This window comes from Mustela nivalis (assembly GCF_964662115.1).
Source record: "Mustela nivalis genome assembly, chromosome: X".
In the NCBI taxonomy this organism is placed as follows: Eukaryota; Metazoa; Chordata; class Mammalia; order Carnivora; family Mustelidae; genus Mustela; species Mustela nivalis.
The window spans coordinates 58,080,926-58,096,868 of NC_139040.1; the positions used below are offsets into that span (position 1 = coordinate 58,080,926).

Genomic DNA, 15,943 nt, shown 5'->3' on the forward strand with positions numbered 1-15,943 from the left:
AATACCAAGGAAATAGAGACAATTATTAGAACTTATTACCAGAGTCTATATGCCAAAAAATAGGCAATCTGGAAGATATGGTTGCATTCCTGGAAACTTACAAACTACTAAGACTGAAACAAAAAGAAATAGACAATATGAACAGACCAATAACCAGAAAGGAAATTGGACCCTAATCCAAAAACTACCAAAAATAACCCACAAGAGCCTAGAGCCAGATGGCTTCCCAGGGGAATTCTACCAAACATTTAAAGAAGAAATATACCAATTCTACTGAAGGTGTTTCAAAAAATAGAAATGGAAGGAAAACTTCCAAACACCTTCTATGAGGCCAGCATTACCCTCATCCCAAAACCAGACAAAGATCCCATAATAAAGGAGAATGACAGACCAATAATCCAGATGACCATGGATGTCAAAGTACTCAACAGTATCCTATCCAATAGGAAAGAACAATATATTAAAAAGATTATTCACAACAAATGGGTGGAATTTATTCCTGGGATTCAAGGATGGTTCATCATTTGGAAATCAATCAACATGATAGAGCACATTAACAAAAGAAGAGGCGAGAAACACAATCCTCTCAACTAATACAGAAAAAAGTTTTCCTGATTAAAACTATTCAGTGTATAGAGATGAAGAGAACAACCTCAATATCATAAAGGACATCTGTGAAAAGTCCACACCAAGTATCATTCTCAATGGGGAAAAGCTTAGAGCTTTTCCCTTAAGGACAGGAACATGACAGAGGTGCCCAGCCTCACCACTGCTGTTCAGCATGACACTAGAAGTTCCTAGCCTCAGAATCAGACAACAAAAGTAATAAAAATAATAAAACAAATTAAATTGTCAACAAAGAAGCCAAACTCTCTCTCTTCACAGATGACATGTAAGTTTATATGGAAAACCCAAAAGACTCCAACCCCAAATTACTAGAACTCATACAGCAATTCAGTATTGCAGCAGGATATAAAGTCATTGCAGAGAAATCAGTTGTGTTGAAGGAAGATGCAAGATGGCAGAGGAGTAGGGGACCCTGTTTCAACCAGTCTTCAATTTAGCTGGGGCTAACCATTCTGAACACCCACAACATCAGCCTGGGATGTAAGAAAATATATCTGGATCACTACAAGGAAAAGAATTCCACCTGTCGCAAGGTAGGAAGGGCGGAGTTGTGAATCTCTGGGCAGATATCAGAAGATAAGCAGAAGGGGGAGGCTGCCTCCATAAAGTGGTACCTGGAAAGTGATATAATACCTAAGCACAAAAGTGCCCCACTCTGGGGACTGGACAAAAACTCACAGAGTGGTAACAGCATGGAAAGGGTTTGAGAGCAAAACCCATAAATTATCCAGGACCTGTGTCTGTGCACGTGTGTGGACCTGGTGTGGTTCACATTTTTAGAAGCTCAGAAAGCAGAGACATACCTTGGTTCTTTTGAGCTCTGGGAGTTTTTCTGTGGGTACTCACCTCCAGAGGAGGTGACAGTATTCAGAAGCACATACAGAAATGGAGACTGTGTTTCCTGGAGAGCTCAGTGAAGAGCAGACTGTAAAGTCCTTGCTCTGTGATAGAAGATTGTGTGTGGCCATTTTTGCTCTAGCTCTCAGAAGAGACACTGAAATCTGCCAGAGAACAAAAGCTCAAAAGACAAAAACAAAAGCAAGCAAACATACAAACAAACGAACAAAACCAAATTCCATTGAACCTAGCCTCCAAAAGGGGACAGGACAACTCTGCCCAAGAAGAGTTGCCTGAGAAAAAGTGTGGCAGCTCCTTGCCCCAGAAGACAGACTGGAAGAACAAGAGGACAACAACACTAGAGTCCCCATAAAATAGATCAATCTTGCCTTGGTTGTGGTTAATACTTTGGACTCTGTACATTCCTTCATCCACCCCTCAACTGAATGACTAGGAGGAAGAACTCTCAACAATGAAAAGACCCAGATAATGGCCTCTGCTACAGACCTAATGAATACAGATATAAGCAGATGTCAACAATAGACTTTAGAGTAGCAATTATGAAATCAATATCTAGTCTTTAGAAAAATATTAACAAAAATATTAACAAAATAACAAAAACTTTTGTGCTTGGGTGTTATATTAACAAAAATATAGAATCTCTAAGGGCAGAAATTGGAGTTAATCAGGCCAAACATAAAAATGCTATCAATGAGATATTGTCTAAACTGGATATACTAACATTCAAGGTAATTGAAGCAAAACAAATTAGTGAGCTAGAAGACAAGCTGATAGAATGGAATGAAGTCAAGGAAGACTGGGATAAACAGCTAGATACCTGACAGAATAGACTTAGATCAATGACACTGAGAAACATTCCATGACAGAATTATTGGGTTACCTGAGGGGGTAAAAAGAGAGAGAGGACTAGAAGGTATATTTAAACAAATAGTAGCTAAGAACTTCTCTAATCTGGGAAAGAACACAAGCTTTCATGTCCAAGAGACAGAGGGAAACTTTCCCAAGATCAATAAAAACAGATAAACACCCCAGCATATAATAGTAAAACTTGCAAATATAAGAGCAAAAAAGCTATCCTGAGAGCATCTAGTGCTTAGAGATTTCTTACCTAGGCAGGGAGGAACATCAGAATATTCTTAGACCAGTCCACAGAGAACTGGCAAGTCAGAAAGGACTGACAGGACATATTCAGGATACTAAATGAGAAGAACACAAAGCCAAGATTACTTTATCCAGAAAGGCTGTCATTTATAGTGGAAGGAGACAGAAGGAGCTTCCCAAATAAGCAGAATCCTAAAATTTGTATGGAACCAGAAAAGATCCCAAATCACCAAGGCAAAGTTTAAAAAAGAAAACAAAGTTGGGGGTATCACATTGCTTGACTACTTGCTATATTACAAAGCTTTAAAGACCAAGACAGAATGGTATTGGCACAAAAACAGATAGACAGATTAGTGGAACAGAATAAAGAGCCCAGAAATTGACCCTTAACTCTATGGTCAACTCATCTTTGGCAAATCAGGAAAAAAAATCCAATAGGAAATTTAAAAAAAAAACCCTCTATTCAAAAAATGATGCTGAGAAAATTGGACAACTAGATACAGAGGAATGAAACTGGACATTCTCTTAAACCAAACACAAAGAAACTCAAAATGAATGAAAGACCTCAGTATGACACAGTAATCCATCAAAATCCTAGAGAAGAACACAGGCAGTAACTTGATCAACATTGGCCACAGCAACTTCTTTCAAGACTTGTCTCCAAAGGCAAGGGAAACAAAAACAAAAATGAACTTTTGGGACTTTATCAAGATAAAAAGCTTCTACACAGCAAAGGAAATAGTCAACAAAACTAAAGGGTAACCCATGGAATGGAAGAAGATATTTGCAATTGACATTAGAGATAAAGGGCTGGTATCCAAGATTTATAAATAACTTCTCAAACTCAACTCCCAAAGAACAAGTGATCCAGTCAGGAAATAGGCAAAAGACATGAACAGACACTTCTCCAGAGAAGATGTACAAATGGCTAACAGACACATGCAAAAATATTCAATATCATTAGCCATCATGAAAACACAAATCAAAACCACAATGAGATACCACCTTGTACCAGTGAGAATAGCAAAAATAACAAGACAGAAAACTACAAATGTTGACAATGATGTGGATAAATGGCACCCTGTCGGGACCCAGTACAGGAGGCCTACTATAAGAGCTGTAAGGGACTGAATATTATTGGCTGTTCATTTAGGTCTACTCACGCGGGAGGTGCATGAGCACTGCATTCTGATTGGTTAACACTGCCTGCATAAAAACCCATGCGCCCGGGGTTAGAGGGAGGAAGAAAAAAAGCGATTAATAAAAAAGGTTTGCCGCAACGTGAGTCTCCGAGTCGTTCTTGCTGGCGAGAGCGACAAGTGGTGCCGAAACCCGGGGATCTCATTATGAGAGACGCACGGAGTTGGCGACGATCAGGTAAAGAGTGCACCTATTTCTGTCTAGTGACAGGGAAAGTTCCTCAAGTCAAGGACGAGCATAGAAAGCTTTCCGGGATGGGAAACAAGATGGCTGCATATAAAATGTTGGGGCCGCTAACTGACATTCTTAAAGCAAATGGGACCCCTTTGAAAAATAAGAAGGCTCGCTTATTTCTAAAAGAAGTGGGTCAAACCACTCCGTGGTTCTTAGAGAAGGGATTGCTTAATATTCCCCAATGGGAATATCTAGGGGAGGACCTCAGGCCCGACCCACACACTACGCCGGGAACTCTCGCTGTTTGGTCCTTAGTGAAGGTCTGCTTACAATCGTCCCGCGAACCCATACGCAAGGCGGTTCTACAGGGAGGAGAGATCTTAGAACAGGTAAAAGAGGAGTCTTGCAAAGGATCCTCGAGATATTCCAGTTCTGAATGTGAAAGCTTAGAAGAAAGCTCGGATGAGGAAAACGCCCGTCCGGGTGATAAGAGAAAAGTGACGGGAGGGGGTCCCTCCGATGATCAGAGAGTGGAAGAAATGAAAAGAGAGCTTGCAAAAAAGGAGGAGGAACTAAAAAAGGCCATGGCGCAGCTCAAAATGCAGGGGGAAGTTATGGCGCAGCTGAAATTAAAAGCGGAAGAAGGAGCTATGGCGCAGTTACAAACAAAGACGGAAGTGGTAGATAACTTAGATCCTATGCCCATGCGCCCAGGCCCAACGGTGCCACCTTACGAGGGGCCTCCTCCGTATAAACCTTGCTGCACCAAGGCCTGCTATTGTGCGAGCTGCACCACAAGAGTGGCTGCCATAGTAGCCTCTCAGGAGTTTGGGTGGGAACAGGATTCTCATTCAGTCCTAAAATCCCCACTTACTCTAACTCCACCTTTTTTGGCTATAATTATACCTACCAAGACCCGGCGCAAGGCGCGTCAGCTCACCTTCTAGATAGGTGGCTGCTCTGCAACGCTGCACAGGCATGTACAGGCTTGGAAAGCCTTCACTTTATTCATGGGTCTACATGGTGTAACTGTACGTACAACTATCACGTAGGCTCTCGATTTGAAACAAATGTTACTTGCAATTGCACCTCAGCTAAGCACATAAGTTACTCACCAACACCCGTCTGTGTTAGGGCTCCCTTTCTCTTCATAGTTTTTAATGCTTCTACTATTAACAAGTCATCTAGTCTCTCTTGTGAGTCCCAGAATTGTCTGCTATCAGAATGTTGGAATGCCACGGTGGGAGACTCAGCAGTAATAGCCAAGATACTGACATACATCCCTATGCCGGTGCAAGTGAACTCCGATAACTTGCCTGTGTTGCTACGGCATAAAAGAGATTTTGGGATAACAGCGGCCATCATTGCGGCTATTGCAGCATCTGCCACCGCCGCCACTGCTGCTGCAGTGGCGTTGACAACGTCAGTACAGACAGCAGCTGCGCTCAACAACGTCACAGGAATGGTCGCTGAAGCATTGGCTACCCAAGAACAAATTAACGGACATTTGCATGCTGGGATCCTTATTGTAAATCAAAGAGTTGATCTAGTACAGGAACAAATAGATGTCTTAGAATCTATAATCTCAACAGGATGTATACATAATATGGCGGGACTTTGTGTTACTCCCGTAGCTTACAATAACTTGTCAGTAGCGGCCAATCTGTCTCGACAATTGGGAAGAATGCTTAATGGTACCTGGAGCCGTCAATTTCAAAATTTAACTAGGCAATTACGAGCTCAAATTATATTCATACATTCTACCAAAGTAACTATTGCACCTGTTAGTGAGTGGAAAAAAATGTTACAGCAATCTGTTTCGTTCCTCAAACAGTGGGCCGGACTTGGTGCCATGGCTGTTCTCTTAATCACAGCTAACGTACTAATGTTACGTTGGGTGTGTGGCCGTGTCTGTCGCAATCAAGGACAATAACACCTCACGGTTCAAGCCACGATGGCTCTTGAAGCTGGTACCTCCCCCCAGATATGGCTAAGTATGCTAGATCGGTAGTCAAAGACGGGTAAGACTGATCCCACACCATAGCAACCTAAGACAGGGGCTCTTCAACCAGGGAGAGTACCCGATGACGGGTAAGCATGTGTGCTGAGGATTGGCAACCTAAGACAGGCACGATCTCAGCCATTATAAATAAATAAAAAAGGGGGAGATGTCGGGAGCCAGTACAGGAGGCCTACTATAAGAGCTGTAAGGGACTGAATATGATTGGCTGTTCATTTAGGTCCACTCACGCGGGAGGTGCATGAGCACTGCATTCTGATTGGTTAACACTGCCTGCATAAAAACCCATGCGCCCGGGGTTAGAGGGAGGAAGAAAAAAAGCGATTAATAAAAAAGGTTTGCCGCAATGTGAGTCTCAGAGTCGTTCTTGCTGGCGAGAGCGACAGCACCCTCTTACACCGTTTGTGGGAATGCAAAATGATGCAGCCATTTTGGAAAACAGTATGGATGTTCATCAAGAAGTTAAAAATAGAGGTCTATGACCCAGAATTTGCACTACCAGGTATTTACCCCAAGATACAGATATAGTGAAAAGAAGAGGTACATGCACCCCAATGTTTATAGCAGCAATGTCCAAAAAAGCCAAACTGTAGAAGGAAAAAATAAGTCCCGAATAAATGAATGGATAAAGAAGTTGTAATTCATATATACAATACGATATTACTCAGCTATCAGAAAAGATGGATACCTATTATTAACATTGACATCTATGGAATTGGCCAGGATTATAGTAAGTTAAGTAAGTCAAGCAGAGAAAGGCAATTATTGTATGGTTTCACTCATATGTGGAACACAAGGAATAGTGCTGAGGACAACATAAGAAGGGAAGGGAAACTGAATGGGAAGATATCAGAGAGGAAGACAAACCATGAGAGACTCTGGACTCCAAGAAACAAACTGAGGATTACAGAAGGATGAGGGGTTGGTGGGATGGTTAACCAGGTGATGCGTATTAATGCAGTGGCACATGTGGTGATGAGCACTGGTTGTTATATGCAACTAATGAATCATTGAACACTACAACAAAAAATAATGATGTAGTTTATGTTTGTTAATCAAATATAATGTAAAAATAAAGATATTAATCAAACTGAGATGGCTTTTTGATTAACTTGAATAAAATTGATAAATCTCTAGCTAGACTTATCAAAATGCATCAGGAAATGACCCAAATAAATAAAATCATAAATGATAGAGGAAAAATAACAACCAACACTATAGAAATACAATTAGAAGAGAATATTGTGAAAAACTATATGCCGACAAATTTGAAAAAAAACAAACATAAATTCCTGGAAACATATAAACTACCATAACTGAAATAAGAAGAAAAATAAACTGAGCAGACTGATAACTAGCAAAGAAATTAAATTAATAATGAAAAATCTCCAAAGATACTAAAGTCCAGGGCCATTGGCTTCACAAAGGAATTCCACTGAACCTTTAAAGAAGAGCATTCTTCTCAAAATATTGCAAAAAATAGAAAATGAAGGAAAACTTCCAACCTCTTTGTATAAAGCCAGGATTATTCTGATACTGAAAACAGGTAAAGAATTCACAATAAAGAGAACTACAGGCCAATAGCATGATGAGGATGGATGAATAAATTCTTTTTAAAAAATTTTTTTAAATTATTTTTTATAAACATATAATATATTTTTATCCCCAAGGGTACAGGCCTGTGAATCGCCAGGTTTACACACTTCACAGCACTCATAATAGCACATACCCTCCCCAATGTCCATAACCCCACCCCCCTTCTCCTAACCCCTCTCCCCCCAGCAACCCTCTGTTTGCTTTGTGAGATTAAGAGTCAATTATGGTTTGTTTCCCTCCCAATCCCACCTTGTTTCATTTATTCTTCTCCTATCCCCTTAATCCCCCATGTTGCATAACCACTTCCTCCTATCAGGGAGATCATATGATAGTTGTCTTTCTCTGCTTGACTTATTTTGTTAAGCATGATGCCTTCTAGTTCCATTCACATTGTCACAAATGGCAAGGTTTCATTTCTTTTGATGGCTGCACAGTATTCCATTGTGTATACATACCACATCTTCTTTATCCATCAATCTGTTGATGGACATCTAGGTTATTTCCATAGTTTGGCTATTGTGGACATTGCTGATATAAACATTCAGGTGCATGTGCCCCTTCGAATCACTACATTTGTATCTTTAGGGTAAATACCCAGTAGTACAATTGCTGGGTCATAGGATAGTTCTATTTTCAACATTTTGAGGAACCTCCATGCTGTTTTCCAGAGTGTTTGCACCAGCCTGCATTCCCACCAACAGTGTAGGAGGTTTCCCCTTTCTCCGCATCCTCGCCAGCATCTATCATTCCCTGACTTGTTCATTTTAGCCATTTTGACTGGTGTGAGGTGATATCTCAATGAGCTTTTGATTTGTATTTCCCTGATGACGAGTGATATGGAGCACTTTTTCATGTGTCTGTTGGCCATCTGGATTTCTTCTCTGCAGAACTGTCTGTTCATGTCCACTGCCCATTTCTTTTTTTTTTTTTTAAGATTTTATTTATTAATTTGACAGAGAGAAATCACAAGTAGACGGAGAGGCAGCCAGAGAGAGAGAGAGGGAAGCAGTCTCTTCTGAGCAGAGAGCCCGATGTGGGACTCGATCCCAGGACACTGAGATCATGACCTGAGCCGAAGGCAGCGGCTTAACCCACTGAGCCACCCAGGCGCCCCTCCTGCCCATTTCTTGATTGGATTATTAGTTATTTGTGTGTTGAGTTTGCTAAGTTCTTTATAGATTTTGGACACTAGTTCTTTATCTGATATGTCATTTGCAAATATCTTCTCCCATTCTGTCAGTTGTCTTTTGGTTTTGTTAACTGTTTCCTTTGCTGTGCAAAAGCTTTTGATCTTGATAAAATACAAATAGTATTTTGCCCTTGCTTCCCTTGCCTTTGGCGATGTTCCTAGGAAGATGTTGCTGCGGCTGAGGTCGAAGAGGTTGCTGCCTGTGTTCTCCTCAAGGATTTTGATGCATTCCTTTCTCACATTGAGGTCCTTCATCCATTTTGAGTCTATTTTTGTCTGTGGTGTAAGGAAATGGTCCAATTTCATTTTTCTGCATGTGGCTGTCCAATTTTCCCAACACCATTTATTGAAGAGGCTGTTTTTTTTCCATTGGACATTCTTTCCTGCTTTGTCGAAGATTAGTTGACCATAGAGTTGAGGGTCTATTTCTGGGCTCTCTATTCTGTTCCATTGATCTATGTGTCTGTTTTAGTGGCAGTACAATGCTGTCTTGATGATGACAGCTTTGTAATAGAGCTTGAAGTCTGAAATTGTGATGCCACCAACTTTGGATTTCTTTTTCAATATTCCTTTGGATATTTGAGGTCTTTTCTGGTTCCATATAAATTTTAGGATTATTTGTTCCATTTATTTGAAAAATATGGATGGTACTTTGATAGGAATTGCATTAAATGTGTAGATTTCTTTAGGTAGCATAGACATTTTCACAATATTTATTCTTCCAATGCGGGAGAATGGAACATTTTTCCATTTTTTGTGTCTTCCTCAATTTCTTTCATGAGTACTTTATAGTTTTCTGAGTATAGATTCTTTGCCTCTTTGGTTATGTTTATTCCTAGTTATCTTATGGTTTTGGGTGCAATTGTAAATGGGATCGATTCCTTAATTTCACTTTCTTCTGTCTTGTTGTTGGTGTAGAGAAATGCAAATGATTTCTGTGCATTGATTTTATATCCTAACACTTTACTGAATTCCTGTACAAGTTCGAGCAGTTTTGGAGTGGAGTCTTTTGGGTTTTCCACATATAATATCATATCATCTGTGAAGAGTGATAGTTGGACTTCTTTGTCGATTTGGATGCCTTTAATTTCCTTTTGTTGTCTGATTGCCGAGGCTAGAACTTCTAGTACTATGTTGAATAGCAGTGATGATAATGGACATCCCTGCCTTGTTCCTGACCTTATCAGAAAAGCTTTCAGTTTTTCTCCATTGAGAATTATATTTGCAGTGGGTTTTTCATAAATGGCTTTGATAATACTGAGGTATGTGCCCTCTATCACTACACTTTGAAGAGTTTTGATCAGGAAGGGATGCTGTACTTTGTCAAATGCTTTTTCAGCATCTATTGAGAGTATCATATGATTCTTGTTCTTCCTTTTATTGATGTGTTGTATCACATTGATTGATTTGTGGATGTTGAACCAAACTTGTAGCCCTGGAATAAATCCCACTTGGTCGAGGTGAATAATCCTTTTAATGTACTGTTCAATGCTATTGGCTAGTATTTTGGTGAGAATTTTCGCATTTGTGTTTATCAAGGATATTGGTCCGTAGAGCTCTCTTTTTTGATGGGATCCTTGTCTGGTTTTGGGATCAAGGTGATGCTGGCCTCATAAAATGTGTTTGGAAGTTTTCCTTCCATTTTGATTTTTTGGAACAGTTTCAGGAGAATAGGAATTAGTTCTTCTTTAAATGTTTGGTAGAATTCCCCCGGGAAGCTGCCTGGCCCTGGGCTTTTGTTTGTTTGGAGATTTTTGATGACTATTTCAATCTCTCTACTGGTTATGGGTCTGTTCAGGCTTTCTATTTCTTCCTGGTTCAGTTGTGGTAGTTTATAGGTTTCTTGGAATGCATCCATTTCTTCCAGATTGTCAAATTTATTGACGTAGAGTTGCTCATAGTATGTTCTTATAATTGTTTGTATTTCTTTGGTGTTAGCTGTGATATCTCCTCTTTCATTCATGATTTTATTTATTTGGGTCCTTTCTCTTTTCTTTTTGACAAGTCTGGCCAGGGTTTTAACAATCTTATTAATTCTTTCAAAGAACCAGCTCCTAGTTTCGTTGATTTGTTCTATTTTTTTTTTTTTTTTTGGTCTATAATTCATTGATTTCTGCTCTGATCTTTATGATTTCTCTTCTCCTGCTGGGCTTAGGGTTTCTTTCTAGTTCTTTCTCCCCCTACTTTAGGTGTAGGGTTAGGTTGTTTACTTGAGACCTTTCTTGTTTCTTGAGAAAGGCTTGTACTGCGATATACTTTTTCTCTCAGGACTTCCTTTGTTGTGACCCACAGATTTTGAACTGTTGTGTTTTCATTATCATTTATTTCCATGAATTTTTTCAATTCTTCTTTAATTTCCTGGTTGACCCATTCATTCTTTAGAAGGATGCTGTTTGGTGTCCATGTATTTGGGTCTTTCCAAATTTCCTTTTGTGATTGAATTCTAGCTTCAGAGCATTGTGGTCTGAAAATATGCAGGGAATGATCACAATCTTTTGATACCTGTTGAGACCTGTTTTAGGAACCAAAATGTGATCTATTCTGGAGAATGTTCCATGTGCACTAGAGAAGAATTTGTATTCTGTTGCTTTGGGATGAAATGTTCTGAATATATCTGTGATGTTTATCTACTCCAGTGTGTCATTTAAGACCTTTATTTCCTTGTTGATCTTTTGCTTGGATGATCTGTCCATATCAGTGAGGGGAGTGTTAAAGTCCCCTACTATTATTGTATTATTGTTGATGTGTTTCTTTGATTTTGTTATTAATTGGTTTATATAGTTAGGTGCTCCCACATTGGGGGCATAGATATTTAAAATTGTTAGATCTTCTTATTGGAAAGATCCTTTTAATATGATATAGTGTCCTTCCTCATCTCTTATTATAGTCTTTGGCTTAAAATCTAATTGATCTGCTATAAGGATTGCCACTCCTGCTTTCTTCTGATGTCCATTAGCATGGTAAATTCTTTTCCACCCCTCACTTTAAATCTGGAGGTGTCTTTGGGTTTAAAATGAGTTTCTTCTTGGCAGCATATAGATGGGTTTTGTTTTTTTTATCCATTCTGATACCCTGTGTCTTTTGATTGGGGCCTTAGCCCATTAACATTCAGGGAAACTATTGAGATATATGAATTTAGTGCCATTGTATTGCCTGTAAGGTGACTTTTACTGTATATTGTTTCTGTTCCTTTCTGATCTACCACTTGTAGGCTCTCTCTTTGCTTAGAGGACCCCTTTCAATATTTCCTGTAGAGCTGGTTTGGTGTTTGCAAATTCTTTCAGTTTTTGTTTGTTCTGGAAGCTTTTAATCTCTCCTTCTATTTTCAATGGTAGCCTAGCTGGATATAGTATTCTTGGCTGCATATTTTTCTCGTTTAGTGCTCTGAATATTTCATGCTAGCTCTTTCTGGCCTGCCAGGTCTCTGTGGATAAGTCCACTGCCAATCTAATATTTTAACCATTGTATGTTACAAACTTCTTTTCCAGGGCTGCTTTCAGGATTTTCTCTTTGTCTCTAAGACTTGTAAATTTTACTATTAGGTGATGGGGTGTGGCCCTATTCTTATTGATTTTGAGGGGCGTTCTCTGCACCTCCTGAATTTTGATGCTTGTTCCCTTTGCCATATTGGGGAAATTCTCTCCAATAATTCTCTCCAGTATACCTACTGCTCCCCTCTCTCTTTCTTCTTCTTTTGGAATCCCAATTATTCTAATGTTGCTTCATCTTATGTTGTCATTTATCTCTTGAATTCTCCCCTCATGGTCCAGTAGCTGTTTGTCCCTCTTTTGCTCAGCTTCTTTATTCTTTGTCACCTGGTCTTCTATATCGTTAATTCTTTCTTCTGCCTCATTTATCCTAGCAGTGAGAGCCTCCATTTTTGATTGCACCTCATTAATAGCTTTTTTGATATCAACTTGGTTAGATTTTAGTTTTTTTTTTTTTTTATTTCTCCAGAAAGGGCTTTTTTATCTCCCGAGAGGGTTTCTCTAATATCTTCAATGCCTTTTTCGAGCCTGGCTAGAACCTTGGGAATCATCATTCTGAACTCTAGATCTGACATATTTCCAATGTCTCTATTGATTAGTTCCCTAGCCATTGGTACTGCCTCTTGTTCTTTTTTTTTTTTTTTTTTTTTTTTTGTGCTGAATTTTTCTGCTTTGTCATTTTGTCCCGGTAATACTCTATGAAGGAGCAAGTCAAATACTAAAAGGGTGACAACAACCCCAGGAAAATATGCTTTAACCAAATCAGAAGAGATCCCAAATCGTGAAGGGGGAGAAAGGGGATAAAAAGAGGTACATAAAGAAAAAGAAAGAAAGAAAAAGTAAAGAAACGATTAACCATAAAAGAAAATGAATAAAGAAAAATTATAAAAAAGAAAAAATATATATATATTAAATAAACTAGTGAAAAAACATTAAAAAAGAAAAGGGTAAAAGCTAAAAAAAATAGCTGAAGAAGAGAAAAAATTGAAAAAGAAAAAAAAATTAAATTAACTGCAAGACTAAAGAATCTGGGGAGAAAGCCATGAGTTCTGTGCTTTGCTTTCTCCTCCTCTGGAATTCTGCTGCTCTCCTTGGTATTGAAATTACACTCCTTGGTAGGTAATCTTGGTCTTGGCTGGATTTTTTGTTGATCTTCTGGGGTGGGGCCTGTTGTAGTGATTCTCAAGTGTCTTTGCCCCAGGCAGAATTGTACTGCCCTTACCAGGGGCCAGGCCCTGTAATCCGCTTGGGTTTGCTTCAGGAACTTTTGTTCCCTTAGCACTTTCCGTAGAGTTCCAGAGGATGGGAATAAAAATAGCAGCCTCCTGGTCTCCAGCCCGGAGGAGCCTAGAGCCCGTGTCCCCACTCCTCAATGATCCCTCAGAGAACAGCACCCAATAACTCCCATCTGCCAGACCTCCAGCCACGCTCCGACCTCACCAAGCCTGCGACCAGTTCAAAGCAACCCTGGGCTATGAGCTCACTCTTGGCTCTGTCTCTGTAGCCAGCTCCCCGTACTAATACCTGTAATCTCTCTGACACTCAGACACCCTGAATCCTTCTGTGACCCTGAGGTACCTGAGGCCATGCTGAACCCACATGGTCTTTACCCCTGTTTAGCCTCTGGAGCAATGTCCCTCAGCGGAACAGACTTTTAAAAGTTCTGATTTTGTGCTCCATTGCTCTGCTGCTTACCAGGAGCCGGCCCCTCCCCCTGGGGTCTATCTTCCCGTTGCTTTGCATTCATGTCTATGCCAGTCTTACCTTTCAGAAAGTGTTTGATTTTCTGATTCTAGAATTGCTGTTCTTCTTCTCTTTGATTTGCCATTGCATTTTTAGGTGTTTGCAATCTTTAGATAAGTTATCTAGCTGATCTCCTGCTAGCTGAAGTAGTCTCAACCTGCTACCTCTCCGCCATCTTGACTCCTCCCCTGGATGAATAAATTCTTAATAAAATAGAATAACTTCAGTCAAACAGTACATTAAAAGAATCATTCACCAGGATCAAGTTGTATTTATTCCAGGGTTGCACGGGTGTTTCAATATTTGCAAATTGATCAACATGATACACCAAATTAATAAAAGACAGGATAAGAACCATATGATCCCCTCAATAAATGCAAAAAAAAAAAAAAAAAAACATTTGACAAAGTACAAGATGCTTCCCTGATAAAAACTGTCAACAAATTAGGTTTAAAGGGAATGCATCTCAATACAATAAATTCCATATATGAAAAACCCACAGCTAACATATCCTCAATGGGGGAAAAAAGACTATTAGGAGAAGATAGGGATGTTAACTCTCACAGTGGTTATTTAACACAGTAATGGAAGTCTTAGCCTCAGAAATCAGACAACTAAAAGAAACAAAAGTCATCCAGTTTGGCAAAGAAGAAATAAAACCATCACTACTAGAAGATGACATGATACTCTATATAAAAAACCTGAAACACACAACTAAAAAAATCTTAGAACTGATACAGAGATTCAGCACACTCACAGGATACAAAATAATGTGTAGAAATGCTTCATTATTGAAGCATCAGAAAGAGAAATGAGGGAATCAATACCATTTCTGAGTGCAACAAAAAACACAAGATACCTAGGAATAAAACTAAACTACTTCATTAAAACTAACTAAAGAGGTGAAAGCCATGTATTCTGAAAATTACATAACACTGATGAAAGAAATTGAAGAGGATACAAAGAAATGGAAACACATTGCATACTTGTGGATCAAAAGAATATCTATTTTTAAACTGTCTATACTAAATAAAGCAATCTACACATTTACTGCAGTCCCTATCAAAATATAACCAGAATTCTTCACAGAGCTAGAATAAACAATACTAAAACTTGTATGGAACCAAAAGAGACCCCAAAGAGCCAATGCCATCTTGAAGACAATAAAACAGCTAGAGGCATCACAATTCTAGACTGAGTTATGTTACAAAACTTTAGTTATGAAGACAATATGGTACTGCCACAAAAATGGACACACAGTTCAACAGAACAAAATAGAGCACCCAGAAGTGAAAGCACAACTATATGATCAATTAATCATTGGCAAAGCAGAAGAGAATATCCAATGGGGAAAAAAAAGTTTGTCTATTGAACAAATGGTGTTGGGAAAACTGTACAGCAATATACGAAAGAATGCAACTGGACATATTTCTTATACCACAAACAAAAATAAATTCAGAATGGAATAAATATTTAAATGTGAGAAAAGAAACCTTTAAAATCCTAGAGGAGCACACTGACAGTAATCTCCTTGATATCAGATGAAGCAATTCTTCATAGATATTTAACAATAGCATAAAATTTAAAAAAAATCAGGACTTCATTAAAACAAAAGGAGAAGGGAGTTGGGGGAAATTGGAAGGGGAGGTGAAGCATGAGAGACTATGGACTCTAAAAAACAATCTGAGGGGTTTGAATTGGTGGGTGGGTGGGAGGTTGATGTACTAGGTGGTGGGTATTATAGAGGGCACGGATTGCAGGGAGCCCTGGGAGTGGTGAAAAAATAATGAATACTGTTATGCCGAAAAAAATTAAAAATAAATTAAACAAAAAAACAAACAAAAACTTCTTCACAGTGAAGGGAACAATCAACAAATTCAACAAAATTCAAAGGAGACCTATGGAATAGGAGAAGATATTTGCAAATGACATATCTGATAAAGGGTT

The 15,943-nt window shown here is 39.1% G+C and overlaps 1 protein-coding gene across 1 annotated transcript in view; it reads left to right on the forward strand.

Annotated features, from left to right (window-relative positions):
* The first annotated feature begins 4,670 nt into the window (after nt 1-4,670).
* The window catches only part of LOC309855587 (uncharacterized protein), a 1,049,056-nt gene continuing 1,037,783 nt past the window's right edge, over nt 4,671-15,943 (forward strand). Inside the window, exon 1 of the mRNA XM_082715997.1 lies at nt 4,671-6,141. Coding sequence (XP_082572123.1) covers nt 5,246-5,893 — 648 coding nt within the window. The 5' untranslated portion in view covers nt 4,671-5,245 and the 3' untranslated portion in view covers nt 5,894-6,141. The remainder of the gene's footprint in view (nt 6,142-15,943) is intronic.